Consider the following 25,587-nt stretch of genomic DNA (forward strand, 5'->3'; position numbering starts at 1 on the left):
TTTTAGATCAAACCTTTCAACTGATTATTCCGAGAATTTATGGAAGAGATCAGAAAAGTCGCACTGCTCCTGCACCATTAAATTGTATAACAATTTAATATATAATATTCAGAATGCACGGTCTCATTAAATCAAAAATGTCAGTCCCGTGATAAACCCACAAAAGGAAACTTAACAAATGAGAAATTACAACACTGCATTGTTTGTCTTATTGTTTAATCATCTTCCTTGTGAAAACCCTTCTCTACAACAGCAAAGAATTTTGCCAGGTAAATTAACTCCAGGGTAATATTCCAGTGAATATAAAGGGCTCCATTTCAGTTCTTATTTTAGGTGTGTAGCTGATGCAAATGTAGGCATGAAAAAGCTTGATGCAATACAAAGAGTGCAGTGAAATACAGTTTAAAAACAGTATTTGCCTTCTAGGCTAAGCAGTTTGATGCCTACCTTGACAGTAGTTAATATATGCTGACCTACTTTGATGATACAGTCACCTATATTGGTGCAACAGTTGACACTTGGCTAAACATGTAAACCTGTATGTGCTTTTCTCTTTAAAAACATCTTATAAAACAGCCCAGCAAACTGGAGGAGGGAAGAAAGGACCCAGAAGGAAAAGTCTTAAAACAATGGCCAACACACACACCCATTTTGTGCCAGCAGCAAATACCTGTGCGTTTTACTTATTGACAACGGCCAAGTCTACCTGGCTTTTTAGATGTTACAACAAATACACAAACTTTGGTTTGACATTATTTGTCAGGAGACATGGTAATAAATTTTGACTGAACTAAAGAGTGCAATGTGGATCACATTTAGTGCCAGTTTCCCTCATCGGAAAGGATGCAACAGTGGAAAGATTGTAGTAATGCAGTCCAAGTAGGTTTGTGGCATCAGTGCTGGCTTATCAGTACTGACTTCAGTAAGTTGACCTCCTTTCACGGTGATGTTTGCTAATGAAGTATTTGAAGAACTCGTACACAGACCAGGCAATAGCTGTAGATGGCATTTGATAGATTACTCTCGCCTGAGCTCCCTTAAAATATGCTGGGATTCCACCCAGTCGGTAAACCGTCCTGAAGGCATTTGCCATGCCAGAAAGATGTCCGCTGATGTTGAGGGAGTTTAGAGCCAAGGATTCCTGTGTGTTTAGTAGTGTTTTGCAAACGTCCAGTGGTGTTGTTACTGCTGCCGAGACAGCACCTGCCATAGCTCCGGAGAGAACGTGCGAGGAAGGGTTGTACTGTCTGTGCGGATTCAACTTTTCCTGCAAGAACTCATAAGTCATGAAATGAACTGCTTGGAAGGGGATGTTCATAGTCAGTTGGGTAGTGTAGCTCCGATAGAATGCTCCAGCCCCTTCCTTTTTCCACACTGTCCTCATACAGTCTAACACCCGCTTGTAGGGAGAGTTGTACATCTGCATCCTTTGCTTCACCACTATAACGTTCGACAGCAGATCAACGCAACGATTCCAGTCCGCAGAAAAGGGAAGTCGAGTCCGATTTCCAGGCCATCCCAGGTCACAAGTGCAGGTCATGTCAAAGAGAGATGGGGTTAGAGCAACAAAAACAGAACATTAAAAAGGGAGAGAACAGGAAACAAGTTAGAGAAACAGTCGACAACCCTCCCCATCCCACATGCCAGCAGAATGAAACAACTTTGCCATCAAGTGCAAAGCCCCAAGTTTATTTTAATGAAAGCAATTCATTACTTATTTGGAATATGGATTGCCAAAGTGGACTCTAAGTTGCTGCGTTCAAAAATATTTAACCAACTGCTTTAAAAACACAACTCAACAGGCAGATTTGTAGATGATTGCCTTAACAGCAAAATTGAAAGAAAATGTTACCCTAGAGCAAAATCTTTATCATTCTTATCTGCCCGTTATCATGACAAATTTTGCAACCTACTGATTTCCTAATCTGCACTTTATGCAGCCTTCTTTCATATCAAAACAGAAATTCTTCTCACTACATCTTTCCCAATATATGTCAAACCACAGATTTCAATACTGGTCAGCATATATACAGTTAAAATTTGCCCCTATTGTTATTCTTGATTAACATGAACAAAATGTAGGTGTAAAATGTTATTTTTAACATTTGCCAATTCATGATGTCAAGCAAAATTTCCACTGCCAGCTTCAGTCAGTACATAAAGGTTCAAAGGGAAAATTGGCCAAATTTTTGTTTTTCCATAGGATCACTTGTTTACAGTATTAATTAAGAGACAAAATGACATGGGGTTAGTAAATTGAAATATTATTTACCGAAAGGATTCACCCAACAAAAAGAGACTGATCAACTACTGAATCCAACTTTAAAAATAAATGTTTATGCAAGGATGCTCTGGTCCATTTTAGATAACAGGCTGAAAGATCATTTTATGGATTTAGACAAAAAAATGGAATCTAAGAAATTGAATAATGTTCTCATTTCTCAAAAGATGACCAAGTAAGAGATTTGTTGTGACTCAAAAGGCAGCTCCTCTTCAACTTCCCACATTATTTTTCTCTACACCATGCAGCTGAAATGGATAAAAACCTGAAAACGTCCCTAAATATGTTACTTGAAATACTGCAGAAAGGGTTTGCAGACTTTAGTGAGAAGATGGAAAAGAGAAGCCTGGGTAATTATCTCAAACCTCACTGAAATCCAAGTGAGGTCGAACCATTTTCTGAAAAGATTTCCAGAATTTGCAGATTGAGTTTAGTTTAGTTTATTGTCACGTGTACCAAGGTACAGTGAAAAGCTTTTTGTTGCGAGTTATCCAGTCAGCGGAAAGACTACATGGTTACAATTGAGCCAAACACAGTGTACAGATACACGATAAAGGGAATAACGTTAAGTGCAAAATAAAGTCCAGTAAAGTTCGAATAAAGATAGTCCGATGGTCTCCAACGAGGAAGGTAGTAGCTCAGGACCACTCACTAGTTGTTGATCGGATGGTTCAGTGGCCCGATAACAGCAGGGAAGAACTACAGTTCCCCTTAAGAAAAATGGATTACAACATTTAAAAGGCAGTTCACTTATAGCAAACCTCCAAACCCGTCCTTTCAGCTACTGCAGAAAAATATTTACCAAATTATTGATTTATCATTAAGTGCAGAGACTACCTCAATTAAAAAATGTTTGATGAAATTCTAACATTTACCTCAACACAAGACTGGCCACGTGGTATGTTGCCATAAGATTCATAAACTTAACAAGCGACTTCCAGGTAACAGTGCATTTATGAACCCAAATTTCAGCAGGCAAATCTTGAGTCTTCCCAGCAAAGCTCAATCCCTCGTCTTACCCATTATATCAGGTACTATCCAAATGAGTCACTTAAAAACGATGTTCTTCCCCTCGCTCTTTTCATAACCCTACTGCAGCAAACTGATCAATTGAGGCCATTTACAATGCTCCAATTTAAATCTGAGCCAGCTACATAAAGACATGTGCTAGAGCTGGCAAGTATAACAAGTAGTAATGTGACTGAAAAGGACCAGCCTAATGCACTTCCACTGAGCATGTTAGAGATTTCAGTATAATTCTATTTCAAGATATAAAAGTAGAGTTGGAGTTATTATGGTAATTGCGGCAAATGTTTAAGATATTTTTTAATAATTAAAAGCATGCTCGTTAAATTGTTTGGTGAACATCTGAATGGCTTGTTTACGTGCTTCAATACCCACCTGGCTGGATTACAAAGATAAAGCCGATTGACAGCCTGCCAGGCACCCTTAAGTCTACAAACCAACGTACAACATTTTCTCCAAAGCCTAAGATAATTATTTGTACATCAGAAGACACTGGAATTTAGTAGAAATAATATCTAAATGATTTTTAATTTAAAAAGTTAATTTAGGAATAGGGGAATCCAAGAAAATGCTACATCCCAGTTCCCTTTTCCATAAACCACTGCCCCCCCCCCCCCCCCCCCCTCATCTTTGAGATTTTTTTTTCCTTGCAGCTGCAGGCAATGCAGCACTTGCCCTTCCAACATCCAGAGTCTTTTACATGTGAAGATGTACACTTCTTCCAATCTAGATGTTCAGAATGCGCTCTGTCTCAATTCTGGAGAAACCAAATGGAGAGCACCATTGTTCAATCCGTGGGCACAGAGGTTCACACTGCTTGCCATGTTGATTCTTCATCCCACTCCAATTTATTGGCTGTGGCCTCCTGTATGGAGGACCACTGCAACTGCAAGGACCAGCACCTCGTCTTGTTTCCAGTCAAATCACCCAGCTAAAAACTGCAAAATGCCACTGTTCCATTGGTATGGGTCAGATCCATATTCTGAGATTTGGCATTCCTTAGATAACCTGCTACTTCCATTGTCTGCTGGTAAACTGAATCAAATTTAGAAATATCGCAATTGCTGCAAAACCTTCCACATTCAAAGGAAAAAGAACTGTTCACGTGTCATGACAGAAAGCATTTTAAATTCAGACATTGCTACAATTTATAACCATGAGAATGCTTACCACAACAGGAACTTCTTTCTATTGCCTATATTTATTTGTGAATCAAATAAAAAAAATCCAGTGACATAAACGCATAGGTGGCAGAACAGGAACTGTACACATTTCCGGGATATACTTGAGCTCAATAAAGTTAGAATTTCAGGAAATTTCATACAAGTCAAAGGAATGAATGTTCTTGTTTGTTCTCACCACTTGAAGTATGTGTTCAAAATACTGGGTGAAGGGCTGGGGATGAAATAAACAAATTTACTGCTCCAAATTAGTCTGAAGGGTCTCGACCAGAAAGGTCACCCATTCCTTCTCTCGAGAGATGTTGCCTGTCCCGATGAATTACTCCAGCTTTTTGTGTCTATCTTCGGTTTAAACCAGCATCTGCAGTTCCTTCCTACATACTACATACCTCTACTGGTAAACATGTCCCTTGTGTTGCCCTTCCTACATACCTCTACTGGTAAACATGTCCCTTATGTTGCCCTTCCTACATACCTCTACTGGTAAACATGTCTCTTATGTTGCCCTTCCTACATACTTCTACTGGTAAACATGTCTCTTATGTTGCCCTTCACAGCTTGCACTGCCTAGGCTCAAACACACAAGTATGGGCCGCCTGGACACGATATTGTAAGACATCAACCCCCTTAACCTGTGGTCAACAGGAGAGTAAAAACAGATGGTTGAGGGAGAGGTTTGGCGGATGGGGCAAGCACCATGGGCAAAAAGTATTGAGGGCAGAATAATAATAAAGTGGAGAGAAATCCAAAGCAAAGCTTGCAGCTAAGATGTTATTAATGGCATTCACCATTAGAAACATTAGCTGCAATGCATTCTGTTTAAATGCTCACTACACCTGCATAACAAGAATGGTCTTCCTCATCCTACAGGCCAGTAGTTTAAATACCTTCATACACATGACCTTGGTTTCCCCAGCTGCATAGTTCCTTCACAAGGTGACGCCAATTAAGCTACTAAAAACATGTTTTTTTGGGTTTTTTAAAAGCTTCTGCTGCTTATCAATCAACACCAATTTCACTGTCATTTATGCAGCACCTGGTTATTTCCTTGAACCTTTTAAATTTCAACATTTTGAACCCAAACAATGTGTAAGAATTGAAAAACCTAAGGCTGCAATCAGTGATGATCCAGGATGCTCATGCTAAAATTACTAGTCAGGTCAAAACTGCCAGCATGAAAGGATGCAACTATTCACATTGGGTAATTTATGTGTTTTTATGTGGACTTCAAAACGGACCACCGAATTGCAGAGAAACAGTACATCAAGAGGCCAGTCAGACCAATTGTAGTCATACCGAATCCATTAACTAAACTCTCCTGGCACGAGGTCAGAAACATAAACCACTTGTCAATTTGCTCGAGACAGCTTACTAGTAAAAAAAAAAAGGAAAGCAAGCACAGCTCAGCATACAAACTCCAACGATGCACCCCACTGGAAATTACCCATTCCCATGCGCTTGGCCTCTCTTTCCAGTTGAAAGATTGAGTCAAGTTGTTGTCAAGGCTTTACATAGACAATAACTTCATCTTGGAAAGAGTGCACACAAGATTACCTTATCTTGCCTAAAGCGTAATTCAATTTTCCTGGGATCACAACTTACAAGTAGGACACAAAGTTTTAATAAAGTTTGTTTCTTTTGAGAAAAATCAGAGGCATTAGCGTGCTTGTTTAAAAAATAGAAAGCTTCAAAATCAGGTGGAAAGCAGTTAGCGGATCTACAAAATAGTTAATCCCTTTCCTACCAAAACACTATCCAGGTTACAAGCTGAAATTTACCTCAAATTTTATTGATTCATCAGGGGCAAAGAGGAAGTGGGAACACAACCACTTTCAGCTTCGGAAAGCAACTTTACTCACAAAGGCACAGGCTTTGCATCCAGATAAAAAAGCCGAGATAGCCCTATGTTAAAAACACTGTTACATGGAGTAGCCAAGAAGCATTGACAAGTACATTTTATAATACTTACACTATGTTTGAAGATAAAAGCTAAAATACATATATTTGAACCTCAGGCTGCTGAAACAAAAAGGTTACATTTGCTGCAAACATCAGGGAGCAATGCAAGTAATTCATTGAGTAAAACAAATATTCATCCCTTTTCTACCTTTCTCCAAAAGTGCAAAAAAAAAGCCAAGTGATTTCTCTTTTAAGTGTATAGCAAATTCTTCATATTTCTTAAAAGCCATACTGAATAGTCTTAAAGGTTCAAAGCAAAAAACAAGTCACATGTAATGTGATTAGCATAGTTTAAAAATCCATTAAAATATCAGATTTCATAGAAAAGGAACAATAAAGCCCAATACCTGAGAATTATCAAAGCCAAGCTTAAGAGGGTACAATTGTGTCATGGGGTTACGGAGTAAAAAATAAAATGCACGCGGGGAAAGAAATTAAATTCCCATTTTTTAATGCAGAGCAGCATTGGGGGAAATCCAGGAACAATCTTTTGTATATAGTTAGGCAAGGGTGGAAAAGGAAGAGTGGAGATGGACAGAAAAGAGGGCAACAAAAACAAAAATGCTGGAAATACTTAGCAGGTCAGGTTGCCTCTGTACAAAGAGAAACAGTCGACGTTTCAAGTCGGAAACTGTCAAAACTGAAAAGGAGACACAGGAATGTTATAAAGCTGCAGGGAGGATTGGCTCCAATAGAGTAAAACTGGGCTGACCATGACGATAAGCTGTGGACAAGGTTATCTGGTTAATGTGCAACTGGGAGTGGTTAGTGGGCGAGGCAGAATAATTTGAGTTGAAAAATGAAGAACAGGAAGACAAGCCCAGCAGGTCAGGCGAGGCATGCTCTCCATTCCAAAGGGAAAAAAACCATCTTATCCCCATGGTCACACTAGTTTTACTCTAAGAGACATCCATCTCCCCCAGCCTCCCTGCAGCTTTACAAACTTCTTTTTGTTGCTTTTTCAGTTTTGAAAAAGGATCCCTGACCTGAAACGTTGATCGTTTCTCTCCCCTACAGATACAGCCTGATCTGCTGAGCATTCCCGGCTTTTGTTTTAGAAGCAGCGGCATTTTCTTTATTTTCAGGAAATAGTGCAAGATTAGAAATTATAACAGCAAATAAATGTTAATTTAATGAGTAACAACACACTATTGGGTGTAAATATTTTACCTGTGGAAGGGAGTGGAAAGTTGAGGGAAGTAAAAAGTCATTTTTCAAATCCTACTACCAACCCCCAGGAGTTAAAGTGTAAAGTATTATAGAAGTAGGCATTGGTAAAGCATGCCTTCCCGGAGACAACAGATTGTTCTTTTCGATGTCTCCTTCAGCATTTATGTGCGTTATCAAAATATAGATTCCTTTCTAGTCGGTTACAGATTTATAAAATGATTTGTTTTTCTCTACATTTTAAAATATATTTCCTCTGAACACCATTCAATAAAACTGTATGGCAGATTTGATACAGACTAAGTTCTGTGATGTCGTCTGCTGTTACGGTGGCGGAAGAGTATTAAACAGTCCCTCTGATCAGTTCTTCACTAAATATATTCAATTGAGAATTGCTCAATGAAAATTAGTCTAATTCTGATCAAGAGTAAAATTCATTTAGTAAAAGTGACATGACAACAAAAGTCTTCTGTTTATATACATCACAAAGCAGTTTTTTGGATAGCGCAACACTCTTGAAGTGTAATCTCTTTTGTAGGAAATACAGAGCCTAATTCTGCTAACATCCTCGAGAACAAATGCCAAGTCATTGTTACAATGCTTCAACAAACAATGTGGCAATGACCAGGTAATTCAATAGACAATAGGTGCAGGAGTAGGCCATATGGCTCTTCGAGCCAGCACCGCCATTCAATGTGATCATAGCTGATCATTCACTATCAGTATCCCGTTCCTGCCTTTTCTCCATACCTCCTGACTCTGCTAGGAGGTTTAAATCTTAAATTTGTTTTAAGAATATTAGCAGAGGGGTAACAATTACATCCAGCATATTTGGATAACCCCATTTTCATTGAGGAGTGCCATTTGGTTTAAAGTTTCATCAGTAAACAGCAGCTTAAACAGTCCAGTACTACTGGAAGTGTCAACAGATGAATAAAGCTTTAAGGAAAATATAGAACCAAAAAAAGCTCTAAATGGAAACACCACGAACAGTCCAGGAATGTTGCAAAGACCCAAAAATCTCTGAACCATTTAATACTTTTCAAAACAATCGCACAGACATCTGATTGGAATCTGTATTTATACATTTAAGTAAAAAACAATTAATAAGGGCAATATTTGCAGTTAAATTTTTAATACTGTCAACATTACCTTCAGCAGGGTTCATAGCTGCATCATGAAACAAAGTTGCCACACATCCTGCTGCACCTGTAAAAGAAACTCCACACATGAATAAAGGTCATAATCACACAGAACTATCAACACTGCTGGAGGAAATTGTATCCCCAAAGATATCAAAATATCTATAACAGCATGAACTGCAAGGATCCCAAGAGCAGAACATTCAGAGCTCTGTGTGGATAGGAATCGATACTACTTTAATTGATGGACCGTTTTGTTTCACAGTTGTCCCTCAAATCTATCTTGATTGAGGAAAATAGGTGAATGAAAGCCAAGAAAACTGGGTAAAAGTCCTCGTTGTCATTACATATATTGAATGGCTCAGAAAGCTCAAATCATTTTTAGTGTTCAACTCGCGTTTATATTTTTGTTGCCCTTCACACATGCCATTGTCACTGCCAAACACATCAACAGGAGGAGCAATCAGGCAAGCTAATGCCAATTTATTTCTCCTCCATGCCTAAATTCTGTAGCGTGGCCAGCTGAGAAAAGAGGGGGAAAACATTCATCTTGCCAACCAAATCAACTGGAACTCTGGTTCCCCACAGACCAGCGAGTTTAGTTGTTTGAGGACGAGGTGCAGTTAGGTCCAGTTAAGTTGAAACTGAAGATTTAAAAACTAGGAAGGCATCAAATTTGATCACCTGGTTAAGCAAGTCAGCTGTTTTCACCCAAGGAAGGATAGTAGGGCGAGGGTTGGGTATGGTTGCATGAAAGAGATGAGAATGAACTCCATCTCTACCAAAATACTTGTGTGCATGTGCATTAACAGTAACTGGATCTGGCATCTTGCATATGAAAAATAACCACAAGTGATGAGATTATATCCAGCACCCAAGATGACTCTCAGAGTGAAGTATCGAGATAAAAGCAAAGAACAACATCTGGGCTATGGTTTAAAAGATTTAGCGTCTTGTGTTTGGATTTGCAACGTAATATTCAAAATTAATGTGGCAATGCATTACACTTTTCAAAGTTAGCATTTTTCTTCTTCCGAGATAGGTTTTAACCTAGAAGATTCACACTCCAGCACTCAATAACAGGTCTCAATTACAGCAAACTGCCAACCTACAGTTCCCACTTCACAAATGCATCACAAGAAATACAAATTAGTTATTAATTCAGCGACCATAGAATCCAAAAAATCTTACTGGCTCATTTTTAAATTTAAAAACTCCATATATTGAATCAATGGTCTATTTTTACAACATGTAGCAAAATAATGACAGGATTATACCCCAAGTTGAACTGGCAAATTCAAACACCTATTTAAAATCCTTCAATGTAGCATTTCTGAGAAAAGTGTTCAATTAAACTACCAGATCACAATTTTGAAAACACAGGCATGGCAAAGACATACCAATATTTTACTTACCAAGATTCAAAACCTGCAAAATGAAACAGGGACTAGGAGGAAGGATTGGAAGATAAACAACAGCTAAACCGAAAATATCACAATTGTAGCTGCCAGCTTTTGAGCAAGTACCATGTATTAATGCAAAACAGGGTTACATAAGCTTCGAGTTGCAAGATTAAAAAGTTCCTAGGTATTGTAAATTCATTACTGGAATAGCTCCACCTCCAAGTCAATTATGCAAAGTGCTCAGTTAGGAATCCAATATTTTAAGTGAAAAAAATGAAAATTAAAGTGAGCTAGATTGCATATTAGAAAGTTATGAGGTATATCAGGAGGAAACATTATCCTTTGGATAACATTCAATAATCTTTATCAAGTCACAGTTTAAGCAATCTGGCACCCACCTACGTTGTTAAAATGTGAAACTCCTGCACTCTTGATTGAGTGTTGCTGAAAGGAGAGTAAAACATTGCATGTACCCAAAAGATACAGGGGAAGATCAACTAAAGACACTGGGCGAATAGCCAGATGAATGAATGTTGTCAAATAAAAACTGAGAAGCACACTAAGTGGCAGACAGATAAAAGTCGAAACAATATAAAAAGGTCAAAATTCTTTGGGAGGAAGCACCACTAGATGGAGCACACCACAAAAATAATCTGCATGACTGGCTCTAAATTTCAAAAAGGGACAACCAGAAAATAAAGAGTAACAAATAAAACAACTGATGTGAGAGAGGGAGAAGTTTAACAAGTATCTGCAGACTGTGATTGCACACCACATATTAAGAAAAGTTTAATTGAGGTCAAAGTAATTTGTATTTTTGAAACCAGTTAAAAGCATTAGCAAATAATAGAAGTACGGCAATGAGGTAGCAGCCAGAGTGAAAGTCAACTCATAGCGAACCATATTTAATGAAATGATAACTGTGGAATTAAACAAAGGTAGTTTAGACAGTTATGAAACAGCTATGCATCATAAAACTCCATCTGCAGAGTGGAACAGAAGGAGCATACACCAATCTTGTGTAAGATTTGTTATTAAACTTCCATTTGAAGTTCAGTGCCAATTTTTTCTTCAAAAAGTATTATCAAACTTAAAAATCCAGAAATTGCAATTTAAAAATCTACAAATTCAACCTCTTCAGTTTAAATTTTCAGTATATATTTCCACGGTAATTTTGATTTTCTGAAAATGTCCTACCTTGGAAAACATTATTTTTTAAATTTGAAGTAAATCACTGACAAGGATTACGTATACCTGAGTATGTCAAGCAACTTCAAAGAACAGCCGAGTCAAATCTATATCACTGTGAACCTGGATTCATTAATCCAGAGCTCTAGACCAGTAACGTAATTGCTATGCCACACATATACTGCACATGAACTCGAGATGCAAAGAGACTTTTAACTACAATATCTTCAATTGCAATTAAGCCAACTTGCATGTAATTTTCAGCACAGAAACACGCCTTTTCACTAAACAGATCTACGGCAATGGTTATACTCCATAGAAATTGCCTAGCAACCTCCATCTTGCCCAATGAACATTTCTGCACTTTCTCTAACACACTTATCATTCTTCTCCTTCATTATATCTATGCAGAATGCCTCAACCATTTAAGTAGCTTCAAGTTCAATATCACCATGTACAAAAAAAAACACTTTTGGATGTCAGTGCAAAATAAATTCACACAAGTTTCTTCAAGCTATTGTCAGGCAATAGATGTCTAGTGCATTTTCATAAGTTATAAGAGCAGAATTAGGCCATTCGGCCTAGTTAATCTACTCCAGCCCATCAAGCTTTCCTTCTTACTTCTACTTAATCAATGTTCTACTTAATCAATTGAATTAAATATTATTTATATCCAACACAAATCAAAAACATGCAAAAAGATTTAGATCTTCGAGAAACATGGAGTTAGTGTAAAAAAGTGAGTTTTAAAAGAAAAACAGCCATTCTTCCCAAGTTTAGTATCCCACAAGCTCATAATTGCCGCAAGTGTTTTATTTGGTTGCGTTTGGTCCCCATTAGGTCCTGTCATCTGTTTTCTAGGTAAAAACACAGAGCAAAGCTAAGTTACATCACAGCAATGAATGAAAAAAAAGTCAAGGCTAGGAAAAGACCAACATGCTTACAGGAAGGCAGATTAGTAGATTTTAAAACCAGGACAGCACAAGTAGTTTTCAGCATTAGGTGAACATTCTGGTCAAGGTACCTGTACAGAGCATTAAAAGATTACATGAAAGCAACAAATGGGAAGATGAGGTACAAGGGTGAAAACTGAGGAAGAATCACTGAAGTAATTAATACCATTAGCTATGTGACTATTACCACCCGGATGGATGGTATCACTCAATGTCTTTTTAATCTTTTCATAGCACGCAAAATAGAGGGCATGTGCTGGCCCGGCACCAGTGGCAGTCACATTTAATCCCCTCATTGGCCTCCAAAAACCTTCAGTACGGACAATCCTCTTCAAAGCATCCATTACATTCCTGTATCGGGCAGCAGGCTCTGGCTGCAGGCTCTGCATTCGGGTCTGAAATCAAAGAACAGGAAAGCCATTTAAAGCAAGTACAAAAGCACGTGGTTTACAGCAACACCTCTTCAGTGGAATTTACACAAAATCATAATTGAGCATTAGGTTATCTTGATGAGGTACGAGTCCATCACACTATATCTAGTGAATGAACAGAATTCAAAGCTGGGAGAATTAGTAGTATCAAAATCTACAAGCTTTTCAGGAAGATAATTGGACTTTTTTTTTTTTAAAGCCTATTCACTATCTGGATACTGTTTAACCAATCACTAAGATACCCAAGCTCACCCATATTAGTTTAATTTTAAATCTCACCTACAGATTTTCCTTTCATCACTCCCAACCACAAAAAATTAAACAAGTTTTAAAAACAAGTGACATCATTCACAAACTAAAATACATTTACAGATCATCTCTTCAAATCAGTTTTTCAACTAGAGCCTTCTTCAAACTTCAATAATACAGTAACTCAATTCAAAGCAAACATTACAAAAACTACTTAAACTTCCATATTTGTGCAATTTCATTAAGCCAGCTCGTCTTTCTAATGACAATATTTCAAATGATAGATTTAACATATATAGATGTCTACCATCCCTGAGATTTTGTGATTTTCATGGTAACCCGTGATCACATGTAAAAATCCAGTTGTGATTAAATCGGAGCAGTTCACTTAGTTGGAGACAGAGTAAGGCCCAGCTGGTAGCAAGATGCTAATCAGTGCTGTGATATTTATGTCATCCAGCATTATCTCAAACTAAATGTTTGTTTCAGGCCTTCAAAGAGATAGTTACGAGTCCTAATGAATCTCCAAACAACGTCAGTCTGCTACAATGGGTTCAAAGAGTATACATTTTCTCCAACCCTGACTGCAATGTTAATCTTGTCTCACCCTTCTAGGGCACAGACTCATTTATTTCCAGGCACTGGGTGGAGAAAAGAGTCACTGATCAATAATGCTAAACAAGTGCTGTACTTACTTCCATATGTTTGGAGCCAAGTGTGTAGAGTACAACTGTCAGTTGACACCTCCTTAGTTCAAACAAAGGTGAATTTCTCCCAATTCTTACCTGAACTGAAAGGCTATTTTTTCATATTTGAACCATGTAGCAATTGTTGTTCCTTGAAAATCTGCTTTCTCTAGAGCTAATCTGCAAAAGCTATCATTACAAAATGAGACATGAGGTTTCATCTATTCCCATTGCATGTGTTCACTATACCAAGCAATATGCACAATAATAGATTTGTTACCAATTTCACTTTGACAATCAGCATAGAACACAGAAACAGGCCTTCAAGAGTTCCTTGGCCTGCATTGCCCATATATCTCTCTAAACGCTTCCTATCTATGCACCTGTCCAACTGTCTTTTAAATGTTATAGTACCTGCTTCAACTACCGCCTCTGGCCACTATATACACTCACTGTGGTAAGAGGCCCTATGGCAATGGATCAGTGGTAAAGGAAAAAGGGGTAATCAATGTTTAGGGTAGTGAGGGGCATCCCAATAAAGCTTTTTTTTATGTCCGGGATGACGTCAAAGCAAGTGGGGGAAAGAGTCTATCATTCCCCTGACTTGTACCTTGAAGATAGTGGAAAAACTTAGGGAGTAAAGAGTTATTTGAACCCGCTTTTGCATTCAGCTTGTATGAACTGCACGTTAATGGTGATTACATCTCTTCACAAAATCCCAATACCATCCTCGCTTCCCATAAAAGAGCTAATTGAAGAGGGTGGGAGAAGATTGATGGATTTGCCACTGAATGCCAAGGCTTTTGTTAGATTCAAACTGCTAAGACATTTTTGCAGGAATATCCTTAAAGTTACTTTACATACAAGCAATTAAACCATTATTTAGTAATGTAAACAATCATACTGATAATATATTTTTGAATTAACCCAGCTTCACTTCCTGCCAACACCATCCTTTCCTTGAACTTTTTTACAGTAGAGGAAGTAAGAGACATTTTGCACAACAGATCACTGTTACTCATATTTTCCCAACTGAGTTTTGAAACAATATGCAAATAATACTAATTGAAACTTGTAGTTATGCATTATTTGGAGTTTCTTCACGTTATATTGTTGCTCAGGGCTCACAACTTTCAAATCTTCAAGATACCAGATATTTTTCCATTAGAAAATTAATTAATAAAATAGTATTTGCTTCTAGTTTGTAATCATATACGCACGACATGACACTTTGATAAAAGGGCAAAGAGAAGGTCACATTTGCAGAAAATAATATGATAGAAAGCATCAAAACTAATTATATACATTTTTTCAAATGGGTATATTACAGGCTTTGCTTTCCTACTCCATGTGTGGAGAAAAAATGCAATTTTACCAGTTAGAACAAAACTGTCACCCAGCTACCAAAATTGTACCTTTATCAGCAGCACTGTCTCACACTTAATCAACTTAAACATATTGATTCTCATTTCACACAACTTGGGGAAAACCTCTTTCAATCCAAAAGGCTTGATTAGCAGAAAATAGCTACAAGAGCACCCAGTACTACTGGTTATGATATACCCAGTAATATTTACTAATGTGCCTTCACATTAAGTTCACAAGATGATATTGGATCTGGCAAAAGCAGTTGTTATTTAATCAAGATGATTGTATTATCATACCTGGAGGAGCTGCCTTTACAGGTAACATTTCAGGTGAATATTTCCCAGGCAGTAATGGAATTTTACCTGCACTGATTAAAACCCTAAAAATAATACTTAGACACTTATTTCAATACATTTTGCTGAAGTTTTTGTCTGTACAAGAATTGTTACATTTCAAATGCTGTACTTTGACCTAATTCAGTCTGACAAATATAAGCAGCAGGTGGCCTTAGAACCACAATGGGGAGTGAACAATATTCATAACATTGTTTCTGAACAACATTCATTCAAACAAATCTGCATAGCTCCTACATTACTACTAGTCTGGATCTTCCAAGGGCAAAAGACTTAAATTACCCACAAGTCTAAGCAAGACCTATCTAGTCTTTTGCTCAGTCCAGACAATTTAAGAGTTGCAGATTCCCCAAGGGTGCCCCTCAATTTTTAGTGGCCAGTCCTTTGAATTCTCCATCCTATTCCTACTGTTGTACCGTTCCAATGAAAAAAGCATTTTTGAGGAACAATGCCTCATCTCCCATCTAAGTGCATTAGACAATAGACAATAGGTGCAGGAGTAGGCCATTCAGCCGTTCGAGCCAGCACCGCCATTCAATGCGATCATGGCTGATCACACTCAATCAGTACCCCGTTCCTGCCTTCTCCCCATACCCCCTCACTCCGCTATCCTTAAGAGCTCTATCCAGCTCTCTCTTGAAAGCATCCAACGAACTGGCCTCCACTGCCTTCTGAGGCAGAGAATTCCACACCTTCACCACTCTCTGACTGAAAAAGTTCTTCCTCATCTCCGTTCTAAATGGCCTACCCCTTATTCTTAAACTGTGGCCCCTTGTTCTGGACTCCCCCAACATTGGGAACATGTTTCCTGCCTCTAATGTGTCCAATCCCCTAATTATCTTATATGTTTCAATAAGATCCCCCCTCATCCTTCTAAATTCCAGTGTATACAAGCCCAATCGCTCCAGCCTTTCAACATACGACAGTCCCGCCATTCCGGGAATTAACCTAGTGAACCTACGCTGCACGCCCTCCATAGCAAGAATATCCTTCCTCAAATTTGTAGACCAAAACTGCACACAGTACTCCAGGTGCGGTCTCACCAGGGCCCGGTACAACTGTAGAAGGACCTCTTTGCTCCTATACTCAACTCCTCTGGTTACGAAGGCCAACATTCCATTGGCTTTTTTCACTGCCTGCTGTACCTGCATGCTTCCTTTCATTGACTGATGCACTAGGACACCCAGATCTCGTTGAACTCCCCTCCTCCTAACTTGACACCATTCAGATAATAATCTGCCTTTCTATTCTTACTTCCAAAGTGAATAACCTCACACTTATCTACATTAAACTGCATCTGCCATGTATCCGCCCACTCACACAACCTGTCCAAGTCACCCTGCAGCCTTATTGCATCTTCCTCACAATTCACACTACCCCCCAGCTTAGTATCATCTGCAAATTTGCTAATGGTACTTTTAATCCCTTCGTCTAAGTCATTAATGTATATCGTAAATAGCTGGGGTCCCAGCACCGAACCTTGCGGTACCCCACTGGTCACTGCCTCCCATTCCGAAAGGGACCCATTTATCCCCACTCTTTGCTTTGTCTGTCAACCAATTTTCTATCCATGTCAGTACCCTACCCCCAATACCATGTGCCCTAATTTTGCCCACTAATCTCCTGTGTGGGACCTTGTCGAAGGCTTTCTGAAAGTCGAGGTACACCACATCCACTGACTCTCCCCTGTCAATTTTCCTAGTTACATCCTCAAAAAATTCCAGTAGATTTGTCAAGCATGATTTCCCCTTCGTAAATCCATGCTGACTCGGAATGATCCCGTTACTGCTATCCAAATGCTCAGCAATTTCGTCTTTTATAATTGACTCCAGCATCTTCCCCACCACTGATGTCAGACTAACTGGTCTATAATTACCCGTTTTCTCTCTCCCTCCTTTCTTAAAAAGTGGGGTAACATTTGCTATCCGCCAATCCACCGGAACTGATCCTGAATCTATAGAACATTGAAAAATGATCTCCAATGCTTCCACTATTTCTAGAGCCACCTCCTTAAGTACCCTGGGATGCAGACCATCAGGCCCTGGGGATTTATCAGCCTTCAGTCCCATCAGTCTACCCAAAACCATTTCCTGCCTAATGTGGATTTCCTTCAGTTCCTCCATCACCCTAGGTTCTCCGGCCCCTAGAACATTTGGGAGATTGTGTGTATCTTCCTCAGTGAAGACAGATCCAAAGTAACGGTTTAACTCGTCTGCCATTTCTTTGTTCCCCATAATAAATTCCCCTGTTTCTGTCTTCAAGGGACCCACATTTGCCTTGACTATTTTTTTCCTCTTCACGTACCTAAAAAAACTTTTGCTATCCTCCTTTATATTATTGGCTAGTTTACCCTCGTACCTCATCTTTTCTCCCCGTATTGCCTTTTTAGTTAACTTTTGTTGCTCTTTAAAAGAGTCCCAATCCTCTGTCTTCCCACTCTTCTTTGCTATGTTATACTTCCTCTCCTTAATTTTTATGCTGTCCCTGACTTCCCTGGTCAGCCACAGGTGTCTCTTACTCCCCTTAGAGTCTTTCCGCCTCTTTGGAATAAATTGATCCTGCAACCTCTGCATTATTCCCAGGAATACCTGCCATTGCTGTTCTACCGTCTTCCCTGCTAGGGCCTCCTTCCAGTCAATTTTGGCCAGCTCCTGCCTCATGCCTCTGTAATCCCCTTTGCTATACTGTAATACCGACACTTCCGATTTTCCCTTCTGCCTTTCCATTTGCAGAGTAAAACTTATCATGTTGTGATCACTGCCTCCTAATGGCTCTTTTACCTCTAGTCCCCTTATCAGATCAGGATCATTACACAACACTAAATCCAGAATTGCCTTCTCCCTGGTAGGCTCCAGTACAAGCTGTTCTAAGAATCCATCTCGAAGGCATTCTACAAACTCTCTTTCCTGGGGTCCATTTCCAACCTGATTTTCCCAGTCTACCTGCATGTTGAAATCTCCCATAACCACCGTAGCATTACATTTTTGACACGCCAATTTTATCTCCTGATTCAACTTGCACCCTATGTCGAGGCTACTGTTTGGGGGCCTATAGATAACTCCCATTAGGGTCTTTTTACCCTTACAATTTCTCATTTCTATCCATACTGATTCAACATCTCCTGATTCTATGTCACCCCTTGCAAGGGAATGAATATCATTCCTTACCATCAGAGCAACCCCACCCCCTCTGCCCACCTGTCTGTCTTTTCTATACGTTGTGTACCCCTGAATATTCAGTTCCCAGCCCTGGTCCTCTTGTAGCCATGTCTCAGTGATCCCTACAACATCATACTTGCCCATGACTAACTGAGCCTTAAGCTCATCCACTTTTTTTTTTATACTACGCGCATTTAAGTACAACACTTTAACTTCTGTATTCACCTCCCCTCTCACATCGGTCACAATTGGCCCTGCCCTTAATTTCTTTTCCCCTCTAGAACTTCTGTTCCCATTCTTCCGAGAGTCTTTTGTAATATCTCCTGTATTCCCTTTTTTTTACCTCATCTTCATATTCACAATTTGTCAACCCCTCCCCCCCACTACTTAGTTTAAAGCCACAGGTGTCACACTAGCAAACCTGCCTGCCAGAATGTTTGTCCCCCTGCTGTTAAGATGTAACCCGTCCCTTTTGTACAAGTCACCCCTAGCCCAGAAGAGATCCCAGTGGTCCAGAAATCTAAATCCCTGCTCTCTGCACCAGCCCCTCAGCCATATATTCATACCCTCTATCTCTCTGTTCCTGGCCTCACCAGCACGAGGTACCGGTAGCAGTCCAGAGATAACCACCTTCGACGTCCTACTTCTCAGTGTTTTTCCCAACTCTCCAAACTCCCGCTGTAGCACCTCCTTCCTCTTCCGCCCGACGTCATTCGTGCCCACATGCACGACTTCAGGTTGATCGCCTTCCCTCACTAGGATTTTCTGAAGCCGGTCCGTGATGTGTTGAACCCTGGCACCAGGGAGGCAACAGACCATCCTCAAGTCCCTCCTGCTGCCACAGAATCTTCTGTCCGTCCCTCGGACGATGGAGTCACCGACCACTACGGCTCTTCCTGACTTTGGTTTCCCCTGTCGAGTATCCTTGCCAACAGGTCCGCCACTCGGACTGGAAACGTCTTCTGCCCCGACAGTTCCCAAGAGGGTATACCTATTTGCAATAGGCACAGCCACTGGGGTCTCCTGTAGTCCTCGTCCACTCCCCCCTGAAACAGTCTCCCACCTTCGCTCGACCTGGACCCTTGGCGTGACAGCCTCACAATAGGTCCTGTCGAGGAAACTCTCGCATTCCCGGATGGCCCTGAGGTCATCCAACTGCCTCTCCAATTTCACCACATGTCCCTTCAGGAGCTGCACCTGGACACAGTTCTTGCAGGTGTAGCTCCCAGAAGCTCCAGCGACATCCCTGTCTTCCCACATCCTGCAGGAAACACACTGCACCAACTTTTCCGCCATTACCTTGTGTCTGGCTTAAAACAATTGTACCCTCCTCACCTCAGCCTCCTCGCCGAAGACTCGCACTTTTCTCACAGGGCACTTCCCTCACTGGGCTGCACCCGGTCAGGGCTGCACCCTTTTGCAAGTCTTGCTTATATCACCAATTAAATTGCCCGATTGTCCAATTTACCAGACTTCACACTTAAATGATCAACTTTCAGCCAATGGTCGTCCTCTCTCCAACTTCCCGACCTTTACATCATTTTGTGTCTACCTTCGATTTAAATCAGCATCTGCAGTTTTTTTTCCTACACATCCTGGGTCTCAATATCCATTTCAGACAACTCACCTTTTTGGACTGAATCAGAAATCCCCAGTTTTGCTGCAAACTGACCATCTGTAAGATTGTCAGCTTTCCTCTCTATGCATGACAATGCTCTCTATAGAGTGTTTTTGGCACTCTTTGGTCTCAGAATTTACAACTTCCATATGTTTTTGTTTTTTGTTTCTTCCCCATTGCCCTCACTAATCTATTAGCCAGATGCCCTTGTAAACTTTGACAATCCTAGCCTCACCTCAGATATTATTTTTATCCTATCCATCCCTTACCCACTCTGCAATTTAAAACTAACTTGCTTTCTCTTTCCCAGTTCTGGTCATTGCTCTGAAACATTGGCTTTATATCTCTTTCCATGGATGCTGCCTGATTTGCTAGGTGTGTCCAGCATTTCTGATTTTAATTTTATGTTGGTGAATCAGCCTTCAACCTGGACGTAACCCATAAAGTTGCAAACTGCTGGCTACCCAATTGTTTAGATATATTAACTGTATGGATTTTAGCATCTTAAGCAATTTCCCTCTGGGGAAGAATAAAGTTCTATCGTATCGTATAATTTGTCCTTGTTGCAACTGGCATGCTTTGAGCAGAACCACAAAGCTGAATAACTACACTACATTCCTTTTCATTAAGCTTCAGAGAAGAATTTTCTTTTAATTTTTAATCGAGTCTTGTGACCACATTTTCCAGTAATGAAAATATCAGTTTTACACAGCTGGCTGGATGGACACACGAGTTAAGTGACGAGGTTCCATTTCATAGTTTGAACACATGATTCAAGCTAACATTTCACTGCAAGATCTAGAGTATGCTTCATTGTCAATGGCGCTGTGTTTGTTCAAACCAGATCTAAAAGCGCCAATACCGGGTTGAAGAGCAGGAAGTTCCTCCAAGATTGCTTCCTCAACCAGCAAGAACAATAAATTAAAAACAGTGCAAACATTCAAAAATGCATCAACGGACAAAAAGTCAATAGTTCAAAACAGTTCTGAAGAGAAGTCACCATCAAGAAGCATTAAGTTGGTATTAACAGCAGAAACAGAAATTGCCAACCACCAATTTCACATAAAATAATGTAATTTCAACAGGTGCGATCACATTCACGTGGAATTTTTGTTTTCCCAATCATTTAAATTGCACATATTTTAGATCTGACCTCTCTGTAGCACTATAATGGCACCTGATTACCAGACTGCACAGGCAGAATCCAATCATCTTTAAATCGTCCATTTACACAGGCTACAGTCCAAAATTCTTACAAAAACACGAATAAAGTTTTAATATTGTTGTTTACAATGACCATGGAAATCCACCATAAACAAAAGAGTCTGAAAGGCCATATCCTCCCACTGGAAGGGAAATTACACTGAAAGCCTCTGATAAGCCTTTGGAAATAGTCCACCCTAAATTTAGAGGTTTCTAAAAAAAAGGCCTCTCTTGAATGCAATTTTCTTTCAAACTAAGTTGTCAATAAATCCTTGTATAATTAGAGTTTTAAACAAAGCTTTTCTGATTTTAATTGCTTATAAGAAAATGCAAAAGGATTGCAATTATATCAACCACCAATTAATTGCAACCTCACCTGATTGAGCTGCCACTTGATTTTAAAACTGAAAACTTGTCTTGCCCATTTTTAAAAAAATCAAAATATAGTCAACGGGCTAATCAGTCACCGTTTTGACCAAAGGAAAATAAAAACTTACTCTGGTCACACACATTAAAGACAAATCAATATTTTACTAAATGAATTTATCATCGTATACAAATCCAATTCATTTAAAAGTTTGTCATCAAGTGCCACAAAATATGACTAAGTCACAGTAATGGTTCACATTGGGCCTCATCAACCCTTTTTGAAAACAAATTAACAGCCAACCCTGCAGAATTGGTATAAAATAGAGAAGCTTTTTCTATCAGCAGATCATTCTAAGGATTAGGGGACAATGATTTACTGTGATTAGTAAAAGATACAATGGGAACACGTAAAGACTTTAAAATGCATTGTGAGATATCTGGAATTCAATGCCCTGAAAAAAGGGGGTGGAACACAGCCAACCAAAACCAAAGGAGATTGTAGATGTTGGAATCTGAAGCAAAAATGAGTGGGAAAAAAAAAGTTCTGGGGGAGCATGGCAAGTCAAGCAGCATTTATGGAGGGAGCGGACAGATATTTTTTCCGGTCATGACCCTTCCTCAGACTTTCAGAGGAATTGGAAAGACAATCAAGAAAAAATGATTTGGAAACCATGGGGAAAGATTTCAGTGGGATTGGTCTTGAAAGAACAGAATGAATTTGAAAGACAAACAGTCTTGCCTGATTCACAAAATAAATTCTGATTGAAGTGTAAACAATTTATAAAACAAGTTTGAAGGGCAGCAGAAATGACAATGGATCAATGTCAAAATATTTACGACTCAATCAAAAATTGGTACTGGATTTCTGGTTTTTGAAAAGGACAAAAATGTGCGCAAACGCAGTAGTAATTCTGTTATGTAAATATACTATTCCTTCACCACCTCCACACTACATAAAACTACCCTTGGGATACAAGGGCCATCAGGAGAGACGCAAAATGTTGTAGTAACTCAGTGGGTCAGGCAGCATCTCTGGAGACAAATGGATGGGTGACAGTTTGGGTTGGGACCCTTCTTCAGACTATCAAAGGATTTGGAAAGGCAATCAATGAAAAATAATTTGAAGGGTCCTGACCCAAAATGTCATCTATTCATTTTCTCCAGAGATGCTGCTTACCCCCGAGTTATTTTGTGTCTATCTTTGGTATAAACTAGCTACGGCAGTTCCTTTTACTTTTAAGGCTTTCAGGAAGTTGATAGTTTAAATATCTATGTAACCATGAATGCTTTGGACCCAATAACAGACTGCTAATTAGACTCAATTCTTCCACAAGCACCCAAATTGTACCAGCAACATTTTCGCTCACACGTGCATTTGTTTTGTAACTGATAAGATACAACTTTGAATAATGTAAACAAGATAAGAGCTTGTTAGTTTGAAAAATGAACTCCCAGCAAGTCAGGCACACAACTTGCAGTCTTGGGAGGGCGAGTTATGATCCCCCAGTAAGTGTTTTACAGCATTGTCTCCACTTTAATCTAATCATATTAATAATTACCTTGTCCATAAATAGTTACATCTAATGTTAATGAATAGTTCTAACTTTTATTACATTTATCAATTCGCTAGATGTTAGCAACAATCACTGGGTCTCGACCCTAAACGTTCCCCATTCTTTCTCTCCAGAGATGCTGCTTGACCCGCTGAGTTACTCCAGCATTTTGTGACACCTTAATTATGGATTTGAAATCTTGTTGCATGAAGCAGCCAAACAAAACGTGTACCATGCCTATCAAAAATATGGGGAAAGGAGGTCTGCAGTACGAATAAGAGGCTGTTTTCTTTTTATATTGAGCCACAGCTGGAGAGAATACTTTCAACTATACAATTCCAGGATAAAGTCAGGGTATCGAGTATAGAAGTTGGGACATCGTGTCACAGTTGTACAAGATGTTGATGAGACCATATTAAGAGTATTGTTCTGTTTTGGTCAACTTGTTATAGGAGGGATGTCATTAAGCTGGGAAAGAGTGCAGAGAAGATACAAGAATGTTACCAGGAGTAAAGGGCCTGCGCTATAGGGAGAGATTGGGAAAGCTGGGACTTTATTCCTTGGAGTGCAGGAGGCTAAGAGGTGATTTTATAGAGATGTATAAAATCATGATTGGCATAGATAGGGTGGATGCAGTCTTTTACCTAAGTTAGAAGAATTAAGAACCAGAGGATAGAGGTTTAAGGTAAAAGGGGAAAGATTTAATAAGAATCCAAGAGGCAACATTGCCATATGAATCTAAAGGGTCTACGGCATTGGTAATAGAAGCAATTTGAAGTGGTGAACTGGCATAATATAAATGTACGGAGATCTGAAGTGTTTTCATTATGTGAAGTGCCATTAAGTTAAATGACTAAATCAACGACCACGTCAACACTATGTTCACCCAAAAAGTAGAGATCTCCTTTTGTGTGGCACTTGTAAATCACTGTTGCATTCGCAAGGCCCATTTTCCTCTAAATTCCAGCTGGAATGCACAATGAAAAGCAGCACCAGGTCAATGTCGCTTCAGAAGATTAGCAATTTAAGATGGCAACACCATTCCAATTAATTAACAAAATTTGCTACCAAGTTGCTTTATTCACCCATTAAAATATATTTTTTCAGACACATGCCAATTCACAACAGCAGATGGATAATTTTAATTAAAAGGGCACTGTCCACTAACACAGCTACCTCAAGCCAATCCACTAGCAGGCAATGCCTGAAAATTGCCAGCAGCAATGAAGTCCAAACTTGGCATTAGCAGGTAGGTAGAAGTCCCAATTGACAAGACAATTAGAATAGCCATCATGGTCCAAGTTGTGTTTACCCATGGCTATTTGTTCCACAAAACTTGGCTCCTTGTTTACAAGTCAGCTCATCTTCAACTTTCAGTTACACATTGCAACATGGAAGTAAGAAATGGTGAACTTGGCAGTGTATGCAGTAACAAAATACATATCTGAACTTGAGCATCGTGGTGCTCTCATTGTCCCTCAATCTTGCGTATTTAGTCAGTGAGCAGGTGAAGTTATTTGGAGGAGTCTGCTCCTCCAAATAAAGGATCATTAAATGGGTAATTACATGGAAGCGGTTAATTCACTTTAGCTCCACATTTTTAATTTCTAGTATTACATATTTAAACATTTTGAATTATTTTGAAGTATAGTATTTGGATTTTATATGGCAGATATATAGGAACATTTAATTGTGGTTCAAAAGATTATCAGGGTGTTCTGGGCAGAGCATCTGGATCTTCCACCTGCCAAATTGCCACTGAAGACCACAGCACCCTGTAGGGTGCTCCAAGCTGCCATGTCGAGAGATCAAGTGCTATTGAAGTACCATAAAAGCACATGCAGAGGGGGAATGGGAAGAGAGATTGTACAAAAACTGGCCCAATAAACAACCATTAAATGCCAAAGCAACACCAATGGAAAATTAGCAAAAAAGGAAAAAATATATTCTCACAAATGTAAGCCTCCTGGGAAAAATTCTGCAAGATTGGTTGTGTGAAGGAGAAAAGAAAACCGAACCTATTCAAATTCCAGGAATCAATTTAGTTTCAGTTTTATTTTGAGTGATGCTGGGATGAATCTCTTTGGAATTTAACATTAGTGCCAAGATGGCAGATTTCACAACCAGTCAGAGCTAATTAATTGCCTTTTTCAAAAACATGTTGCATAATGCAGAGGAATGATCAGGAAAAGAAAATTTGAATCTGTTTGGGGCAATTATTTCTTTTTTTTAAGCTGACCAAGTCTAGTGTCTGACCACATTGTTTACCAGCATATTGACTAGAATCACATAACCAGCC

General features: G+C 39.3%; 1 protein-coding gene across 1 annotated transcript in view; it reads right to left on the reverse strand.

Moving 5' to 3' along the window:
* Positions 1–208: 208 nt before the first annotated feature.
* The window catches only part of LOC144601320 (mitoferrin-1-like), a 42,052-nt gene continuing 16,673 nt past the window's right edge, over positions 209–25,587 (reverse strand). The window contains exons 2-4 of the mRNA XM_078413363.1: positions 12,467–12,695; positions 8,767–8,823; positions 209–1,440 (exon numbers count right to left, since the gene is read on the reverse strand). Coding sequence (XP_078269489.1) covers positions 920–1,440; positions 8,767–8,823; positions 12,467–12,695 — 807 coding nt within the window. The 3' untranslated portion in view covers positions 209–919. The remainder of the gene's footprint in view (positions 1,441–8,766; positions 8,824–12,466; positions 12,696–25,587) is intronic.

The sequence above is a fragment of the Rhinoraja longicauda genome, chromosome 16 (genome assembly GCF_053455715.1).
Source record: "Rhinoraja longicauda isolate Sanriku21f chromosome 16, sRhiLon1.1, whole genome shotgun sequence".
Classification (NCBI taxonomy): domain Eukaryota; kingdom Metazoa; phylum Chordata; class Chondrichthyes; order Rajiformes; family Arhynchobatidae; genus Rhinoraja; species Rhinoraja longicauda.